General features: G+C 33.7%; 1 protein-coding gene across 1 annotated transcript in view; it reads left to right on the forward strand.

Moving 5' to 3' along the window:
• The window catches only part of LOC111088913, a gene marked incomplete at its 5' end in the record, with an annotated part of 68,226 nt that overhangs the window by 29,798 nt on the left and 28,083 nt on the right, over positions 1-10,345 (forward strand). Inside the window, 4 exons of the mRNA XM_022400212.1 lie at positions 1,064-1,161; positions 4,357-4,572; positions 7,961-8,075; positions 8,162-8,450. Of these exons, the coding sequence (XP_022255920.1) occupies positions 1,064-1,161; positions 4,357-4,572; positions 7,961-8,075; positions 8,162-8,450 (718 nt within the window). The remainder of the gene's footprint in view (positions 1-1,063; positions 1,162-4,356; positions 4,573-7,960; positions 8,076-8,161; positions 8,451-10,345) is intronic.

Raw genomic sequence — 10,345 nt, forward strand, 5'->3', positions numbered from 1 at the left:
AGATAGCCCTCGTGTAGCTTTGCGCGAAATTCAAAAACAAGCAAATCGACCAATCAGTAAACTAAATCATAAGGATCCGGAAGTATATCTGCGCCATGTGATAGTCATAAAGTAGTCCTCCCTACACATGATGCAATAAATAGACGGCTTCCGTGGTCTGATCCTGTTGCGTAAATTAACAAACATCCGAGGCCTAATTTAGCATGTGCCATATTAGAACTTGGAAAACTTCAAGGTTAGGTTTTTCTCAACAAACTAGCAGAATATCATTCATACATTTTTTAATTAATAAAAGTTATGAATAAACTTTGACTTTTAAATGACTCGTACATTTTAGTTTCATAAATACTTATGCAAATATAGATAAGAAATGAATAATAAAATAGACGAAATTAAAGCAAACAGAAAATATAATATACCCGTTTCTTTGCTTTTGGTCCTCTCGCTCGCTCAGCGGTAAACCTGAGGGCATATTATGCCAGAAATTGGGTTTCGATACTTCCGATTAGCAGAATACAAATATTCCATTGTGTAGTTTTGTTTTGTGATTAACAATAAACGAACTAACGAATTCTTTGTTTGTCTGTCTGTTACTTTATGGAGACTCTATACTGCATGTCAACGTCTCGTATAGAAGAGTTTGTTTGTATTTGTTTGTAATTAAGCACAAAGCTACACAATGGGCTATCTGTGCTCTGCCCACCACGGGTATCGAAACCCGGATTCTAACGTTGTAAGTCCGCAGACATACCGCTGTGCCACTGGGGGACCGTATAGAAGAGATTCTTACGTTTGTAATACCTGAACATTCTAATGGATCTTTTACTGAAAATATATAGTAAAACTTTTTCGAAACAACCACATCTTTCAGAGCGTTTCAATGTCGACTTAGAACATGGTTTTTGGGTATTTTAAATGAATTTATTTTTTACCGTCGCTTTTGTATAAATCAAGTTTATAATTTTTCATTAGGGAAAGTTTTGTCTTTTATTTGCGGTTATGTTTATTTTTTAAGTTGTTATGAGGTGTCTCGTGATAACGTTATCTTTCATTGTGTTACAAGATATGACCATATACTTTGGACTTCACAACTTGCAAAGAGTGATCTCACAGCAGTCACCAGGTGGGGACCCGAAACTCTTGTCATTTCCGAGTGAACAGGTATGCCACTATTCATGTTTTATAGTAACATGAAAATAAATATATCGTTACTCCACTTGCAAAATAGAAGGATCAGAATCTACTTGAAATTAAGATTTTGAATTTCAAATATTATATTTATGCCAGTATTTTTATGTCACACTACGTATCTTTTACCTGATACTAACATTTACCATTTCGTTTCTACATAGTATTGATCTGTTTTCACACATTGCAATACGTATTTATTATTTAATATTTATTTTTCACGTGTGATTTCTGTATAATATTTATTTGTTTTCGCACATTGCAATACGTATTTATTATTTAATATTTATTTTTCACGTGATTTCTACATAGTATTTATCTGTCTTCGCACATCGCAATACGTATTTATTATTTAATATTTATTTTTCACATGTGATTTCTACATAGTATTTATGTCTTCACACATCGCAATACGTATTTATTATTTAATATTTACTTTTTACGTGTGATTTCTGCATATTATTTATCAGTCTTTTGAAACGAAGGTAAAATAAGTTTTAGTTAAGTTCATAAAATTACCCGCGAAAAGAAGCAACATAAAATGTGAATTATAAAGACACAGATAATTCTCAAAAACAAAATGATTTAACTTTTAAGTTTAGGTACGTAGAAGTTTCCAGTAACCTAATCTTGATAAGGTTTAACTTAGCGTAGTGCATCCTTTTACCTTTAGGGGGGAGGGGTTTGTTTTGTTTTGTTTGTAATTAAGCACAAAGCTACACAATGGGCTATCTGTGCTCTGCCCACCACGGGTATCGAAACCCGGTTTCTAGCGTTGTAAGTCCGCAGACATACCGCTGTGCCACTGGGGGGCAGGGGGAGGGGACAGATTTTGGAAGATGGAAGATTTGGAGGACTATAACATTTTACTTGTATGACTTCTTCCTGTAATGGGGCTTTCCTATTAGAATTTAGTCGAGAGTAAAAATTTTGAATTCATTAACGTTAACAGATAAGTCATAATAAGCATGGTACCGGATATGGCTCACCAGCCGCCATTTCTTGCTTAACTGATGAAAGAAACCCTTTTTATTAATGTTGTTCTTAACCTTCACCACTTCATCCTGTAGTTTTTTTTGTTTTTTTTTTTGTTCCCGAGGCCTTTAACGACTGTTGGGGCACCTTAGACGCTAATGCGTCATCGGTGATTCTAGGACAGATTTTACATTTTTTAAGAATGGAGACTATTTCACTTAATAAATGTTTTGGTTAGATATATAAGTTGTTCGGGTTTTTTTTCATTTAAAAAAAGCGACATTAATTTCTTGACGACCTAAGTAATACATTAAATACATTCACTCTCTAAAAGTAAATTCAGATTGATCCATTGAGGTGTCTTCTCGAACGTCCAACGAATCACAAAATTTGGGTGCAAAAATATCTGAGTGGACAATGTTACTTAATTCTAATAAGTTTTTCTTACATGGTGTATGAATACACCATGTTGTATGAATACCTATCACTTCTAATTTTGTACTTTACTTATATACATGTAAATAAATTCCAATTTCTCCCGATTACCATCAACAAACAAAATAAAGTACTGACAATTTTAGTATTCTGTTGTGGTAACATAAGTATATCTTTTCAATGAAATCCAACTTAGGACTAAATTTTGAAAGAAAAAAAAATGTTCACTTACAAAAAACAAACAAACTCAGCTAAGCCTCAGTCAGAATGTTGATTAGAACACGGGTGATGTATGGCAGCAAAGAAACTTGTACGCTTTTCCTTAGTCGATAACCCAACGGTTCTCTTTGTTGAAGATTGAAGAAATACTTTTGATATGGGAAATATAGGAAACAGTGCATCAGATTTTTCAAAGTTTTTGTAATATATTGAACTTTAGAATAATCAGTTACAGTATAGTAATTCCGGCAAATAATTTATAACTGATGTTATTTTTCTAACTTTTGTGTCTTCTTGATATAAGGATGTTAAACCAACCCTTGTTACGATTTCATCAGGTCTTTTTATGTGTTGGTAAATATTGCTTCAATCTTTCTAATTTAAAATCTGTACTATTCAGTGCAAGGAATATATCTTTATCAGCAAGAGTACCCAACCGATGACTCAACGCATTCTAATCTTTATAAGTAAGAACGTAAGAAATGTATATTTAATTAGCCATATCCATTAACAGGTTAATTTCTAGTTTCGCTTGCTCCAACTGGATGTTGATATTAATTATTACATAATTTTGTTAATAGTTTCCCATAATCTAGATTTGTATTCAATGTTTTTAACCCAAGAAACTGCTAATGAGGATATGGACTTAATCGGCTTTTTAAACAATCTTTCATAAACTATCTATGCACAAAATTGTTTATGGTTCCATGAATTTGTTGGTCAGATACTTTTTTGTGGGATATGAGTCATAGACGCAAAAACAAGTAAAATAGAATACCATCAATATTACAATTAACCCTGCTTATTACTTTTGGGTTATCCTATATATTGTGCATAGAAAATTAATGATTTCATTCATTGTTTTTAGTTACCCCTTTATAGTGAGTATGGCAACAGGCAGAAACATATAATTACTCAGTAGGGTACAATATACGGCCCTCACCGGTGGTTGGTAGTATTAAAACAAATAAGTTATTTAAAGGTTAAATTTAACCCTCAGTTTCGATACCCGTGGTGGGCAGAGCACAGATAGCCCATTGTGTAACCGTGTGCTTAATTACAAACAAACAAACGAGGTTAAATTTAATGCAATTTTAATTTTTCTAAGAGGTTTTGAATGGTGTTTCATACCCATACTTTTGAAAGCGGTTGATATATCCATATGTCTTATTTTCTTTGTTTTCACAGGTTTATATTTTACAGAAAGCATTTGAGAATAATTATGTTAGTTGTAAGTGGTATAAAAAAGAAGACAATTTGAGTAAAACCTTCACAATTTTTGGCTACTCGAGAATTCTGAAAACTTGACTACTGTTATTATGTTGTTTTGTTTTTACAATTAATTTTTGAGGTGTGTGAAAGTCAGATAATCGTGTTTAGTAGCTGAAACTGTAAGGAGTTTGTGACAGTGAATGAAATGTGATATAATGTTCTGTTATAAATTCAATGATAAGATCTTGTCTGTTTTTACGAGGATAAAGAATGTAGATTATGTTTTAATTTTAGTTTAATTATACGGATTTATTTTGAACATTCCAGCTAAAGGAAGACATTGATTACGTGGTGATAATGACAGCCACAAATCGTTTCGGTGGTGAATCTTATCTTCCATCCGTCCACCGGATTAGACGTACAAATAACCCATTAGCACTAACCATACACGGTCCGACAGTTGTTGATGCTCAGCGTGACGTCACGTTCACTGTTACTGTTGACATCTGTGGAGAGATGAACATGACGACATCAAGTCTTCAAGTAAGTCCTCTCTAACAATTTTTGTAACAACAACAATACACACACACGTCAGAATTTTCGTTTTTTGTGTAGTTCTAGCGAGCCGTCTAGTCTTTTATGATATACATCCCTCAACACAAGATTTTTAGCCGCGGCATAACGGCTCATAGAATGGTTCCGAAATATTTTGTCAAGTACAAACTTGCAGCTCCTGGCTCCATCTCTCGACTGATTGGAAATCTAATTACATCCGAGGCTATTGAGGATTCCCTCTTGTTTTTCAAGTGCAAACTTTTAGTTCATAGCTCCATTTCTTGATCGTCATGCTCATCGTGACGTCACGTTTACTGTTATTGTTGACATCTGTGGAGAGATAATCATGACGACATCATGTCTTCAAGTAAGTGATAATATAAATGCATAATCCTTATTGAAGTTTTTAAGCCTTCATTATTATAATTAAGAAACGTTGACTAAGATTCGTTTTTTCATTAATATGGTAAGTTTTTTAAATCACGAAGTTATAGTTGGACTAATTATAAATTCTAATTTTGAAGCCACTATAAAAATAATAATTGTTTAATAAAACCATTTTATTTTGCCACTTTTAACTCGTTCAGACAGTTATTTATTAGAAATACAAACTAATACAACGGCGTTGATATTTGTCAGGCAATCAGTTATCACCGTGTTTGTGTAGTGTTTTAATATAGAAACCGAGAAAGTAAACACTTTCAAAGATAAATATTTCTAAGATTACCTTATCATTAACCGAGAAAGTAAACACTTTCAAAGATAAATATTGTTAAAATTACCTTATCATTAACCGAGAAAGTAAACACTTTCAAAGATAAATATTTTTAGGATTACCTTATCATTAACCGAGAAAGTAAACACTTTCAAAGATAAATATTTCTAAGATTACCTTATCATTAACCGAGAAAGTAAACATTTTCAAAGATAAATATTTTTTAAGATTACCTTTATCACTAACGGAGAAAATACATAATTTCTCCAGATAACCTCGTCTACTATTACCTTATAATTTATAAAAATAATTGACCTCATCATTTGAAACTACAATTATACAATCATATTCTCGGACATGATCATGTGTGACGTCACTTCACCTGTTCCACCATGTTCTTCAAATAGGGTGGTAAGCAAGCCTTCAATGTTACATTATTGATATTGATATAAGTTATACATATAGGTAAAATTTAAACTAACTTAGTTGTGTTCGCTATTAATGCCACAAAACCTGGTATTACTCGTATGTTTACAATAAAATTGACTTGTGTCCACAGTGAAGTATCATATTTCTGTCTCCCCATGGCTTTGTAGTAAAGCCACCCACAAGGGGCGAGTAAAAGAGGAATTAGGAAAACAAATATTTTGGTCCATGAGTACAGGGTTCAGGTCTCGTACAGCAAACACATGGAACTATCTCGTGTCCTGTCAATCAGTATTTTGATTTTCCAAAGTGCAAGTGATTTGAATTTTCTGCAATGTATTGCTTATTACGTTCATTGTGTTTTCTTTGGTTTTATTCCGTTATAAAAATGGTTTATAGCCCACAAATAAGAGGTTAGTCTGACAGTTTTAGTTCATTTGTTGCAGTTAATCTAATGCTCTAGGTATTCATATTGTTTGCCAGAAAAGCTGAAATAACCTATTAGTGTTTATCAGGATGGGAATCATGGGGTATTCATTTTCTCTCTCTATATATATATAATTTGTCTATATGTTTTAGGTACTAAAGCACGCCATACTACTGATTTATGTGGTAGAAAGTTACATTTGTCTATATCTTTAGGTACTAAAGCACGCCACGCTACTTATTTATGTGGTACAAAGTTACATTTGTCTATATGTTTTAGGTACTAAAGCACGCCACGCTACTTATTTATGTGGTAGAAAGTTACATTTGTTTATATGTTTTAGGTACTAAAGCACGCCATGCTACTGATTTATGTGGTACAAAGTTACATTTGTCTATATTTTTTTCGCAGTAGAGCACTGTTGGTTGCTGCTGTTGATATTTCAATCTAAAGATATTTCTATAATTTCATGTATTTTGTAGAACAACATGATTAAACAATGTGTTATATGAGGAAAGATTTTCATAGATTAATGAATTAATTTGACAGTAAGATAAAGCTATGAAAACCTAAAGACCTAGATTACTTTCAAAACTTGATCTCCTAAGCCTTGTATTGTAAAGACAGAATTGTTATCCTAAAAACCTGATCAAAGGCTTGATCTCGTAAGCCTTGTTTCCAAAGAATGAACTGCTGAGGACACAGTTCCACAAATTGGTGACCGGAGGTATGGTACTGTTTAACCAAACCTATTCGGAAATGGTATTATTCCTGACAAGAATACAACATAATAAGCTTTATTTCAGTTAAAGGAGATTATCTCTAGGAGATTATCTGATAAATCTATTGAAATCCAGGGTAATTAACGTCTGTTAATATTATATATAGAAATTACCTGCACCTGTTTAGACTTTAGTAAATTTATACTTCGTGATGATTTCTTGTCGTACTGCACAAAGAGTGGCTCGTTCAATTAACTTCGAGTATATATATATATTTTAAGTAGTTATATCAGGCATAAGATGGTTTGTTTATTTACCATGAGACATGCATTTCAGCTAATGCAGGGTTTATATAAGTGCGCAGTTCATCACATGTTGTGTAATTGTAATAGGTTGGTGTACAGTTTTAAAGTACTTAAGGCGCAAATTAGAAATTATAATGAAAATTAAAATAAGTTTTTGTAGATCTTTCTACGTCATTAACAGAGAATTCATATTGCTTAGTTTATCCAATTCGAAGCTGTCTTAATACTTAGACTGTGACGTTTCTAGCACGTATTCTTTCAGATAACCAACCAATAAGCTTTTCGCTCTAAAGAAATTTCAAATGGGATTATGACGTCATTAACACTGAAGGTTTGGGAACAAAAATTCAAAATCTTTTCACCCTGCTCTCGCTTCTCTTGTTAACAACCTTACCTTCTGTAGTAAAGCAAATCATGAAACCTAATTAATTTTTTCTGTCATCAAACAAACAGTTCAAAATTATAAAACAAACATTTCATTATTAAGTAGAAAATGGCTGAATGGGGGTTGAGTGTGTTTCTTAAGTTAACGAAATTTTTCGTTTCATCACGAACTTATCAGTAGAGCAGTTTTAATTATCACGTCACTTGTGGAAATGGATTTTCATGTTCACTGTTCTTAAGTAATAAATTAGTTAATCAAAATGATTATGCATGAGAGTAGTCACTGGAACAACTTATATTAAAGTTGACTTTGAGTTCATAAGATTTTTATATGCAAGTGTGGTGACGTTTGTTTACTAATGTAAGGCTTAACTTTATTCTGGTATTTTACTTCTAGTTCTATTGGTCTATTTTTCCATCACTCATTGACTTAAGTGGATTTAATGGAATTACAGCCACTGTTCCTAAAGGGTATCTTCAACTTGGAAGTATTTACAATATTTCGGTCACTGGTAAGTACATTTAATGTAGTTTCTCGAATAAAACTATATTTGGTGAGGTCATAGAGAACTAGATAACCTATGTTTGGTTCTTTCAGTGTCTGTAAGCAGTGATGAGAGTAAGTGGAGTGATGCATCGCTTACCATTGGAGTTAAAAGGACGAGTCTACAGGCTGTAATCAGTTCTTCAAACCTGGTAGTCGGAGACCAGACACCGTTCACACTAGATGGCGCTCTATCTTTTGATCCAAGCAACGCTGCTGGTGATCTTCAGTTACAGTGGTCATGTAGTGACCTGGTGACCACTAATACGTCATGCTTTGGAACTAGTCTGTTGGTCAGTGACCAGATTCTCACTGTCCCAGCAGGATCACTTCTAACCAGCACGTAAGTTTGGATTTTAGTTTCCTCTTATCACAATAGAGAAGTTTTGTGTACGAACCAAACTCAAGCGAATATTTTAAAGTGAGTTTGTGTAATACTGCCACTTACATCCTAGCTTTGTGCTTAATTACAAACAAACAATCAAAACATCCTTATCATCCAAGACTACTTTTATACATCAGGCACTAATTGTGATACTTCATAATAATTTGCTTAATTTTAAATTCTCACTGTAGTATGCGGTTTTTAATAGATGAATTCTTACGTTACAAAAACATTATGTTCTGTAAACTGTTATTAATAATTTGTATTTTCTACACTTTTCCTGCTGGGTCACTGGGGGAGACAACTTGAAATGAATATAACTTGGAATTACTAGCGTAATGGAAGGATATTCCGTACAAAAATAACTTGGAATTACTAGCGTAATGGAAGGATATTCCGTACACACATGCTTTGGAATTGCTAGCGTAATGGAAGGATATTCCGTACAGACGTAACTTGGAATTATTAACGTAATGGAACGACATTTCGTGCACAAATAGCTTGGGATTACTACGTGATGGAACGAAATTCCATACAAATGTATTTTGGAATGTCCAGAGTAATGGAAAAACGTTCCGTACACACATAATTTGGAATGACTAGAGTAATGGAACGACGTTACGTACACAAATAATTTGAAATTTCTACGTAATGGAACGACTTTCCGTACACAAATAACTTGGAATTGCTACGTATTGGAACGACATTCCACAGATATATAATTTGGAATTACTAGAGTAATGGAATGACGTTCAGTATACGCATAACTTGGAATTACTATGTAGTGGATTTTATGCTCAAGGATAATTTCCACAACTTACTTTACAATTGTATTGTGAGTTATTGGTGTAAAATATTTTTTTTCTATTTTCTACCGCATCTAAAGCACCTTATGTTTATGGCCAATAACAGATGAGATCATACTTTTCGATGTAATACAATGCTATCGCTGCGTTTTGTGCGAGTATAGTTTTTCTATACGTTTTCATCCATATAGCATGAACAACAATAGACAGCTGCTGGAACTATAATAACCATAAAAATCAAGTCGCTTTCAGAAAGGTATAATTTATTGACATGGGCCGGGCGTGGCCTAGTGCTTAACGTTCCCGTTACGTGAATCCGACAATGGTTCGCGATCTCTTGCCGCAAAATTCCGCTTCGCATTCTCGGGTCGAAAATTTGGATGCGTTATAAAAGTGATGGTCAAATCCCATCGTTCGGTCAGACAAGAATAGCACATGAGTTGGCGGTGAAGGTTGTTGACTAGCTGCCTTGCCTTTCAATTAAAACTTAGCTTTTTTTTAGCTTTGCGCAAAAGTTCTAGACAAACGAACAATTTATTGAAATGGTTGGTTTCAAACACAACTGAACTACGAGTTTTGTGAAATGGCAACAGCTAATTAATCAGTATTCCATCTTTGTGGTCTAACTTCAGGTTTAGTATAATGCGCTAATAAAATAATGCTTTGTTCATTTAATACTATATGGCAGATTTTGTTAAACAAGACCGATGTCTGTAGGTTTACTTTCTTCTTAGAATTCTTCTCAAGAAGTCGATAAGCCGTCTTAACGTTGTTAGAACAACGGGTAAAAGTTGTAGCTAGTGATGAGTTGGCCGACGCGTTTCGAATGCATTCTGCATCCATTATCAAGGCTGAATGTTGTGTGAATTGTGATTACTGTTGGTGGATATTTATAGGTATAGGTAAGCAGGTGGTGGTATCTAGCTCATGGGAGGCGTTAATTGGTGGAGTGTTGTATTGTGGCTTGGGGGTTTCTCGCCAAGAAGCAGCAGTGTGCGTGCTGTTCATATCCATTGTTTGTTGATCCCCCAAGCCACAATACAACAC

The sequence above is a fragment of the Limulus polyphemus genome, unplaced genomic scaffold (assembly GCF_000517525.1).
Source record: "Limulus polyphemus unplaced genomic scaffold, Limulus_polyphemus-2.1.2 Scaffold4721, whole genome shotgun sequence".
Taxonomy (NCBI): Eukaryota; Metazoa; Arthropoda; class Merostomata; order Xiphosura; family Limulidae; genus Limulus; species Limulus polyphemus.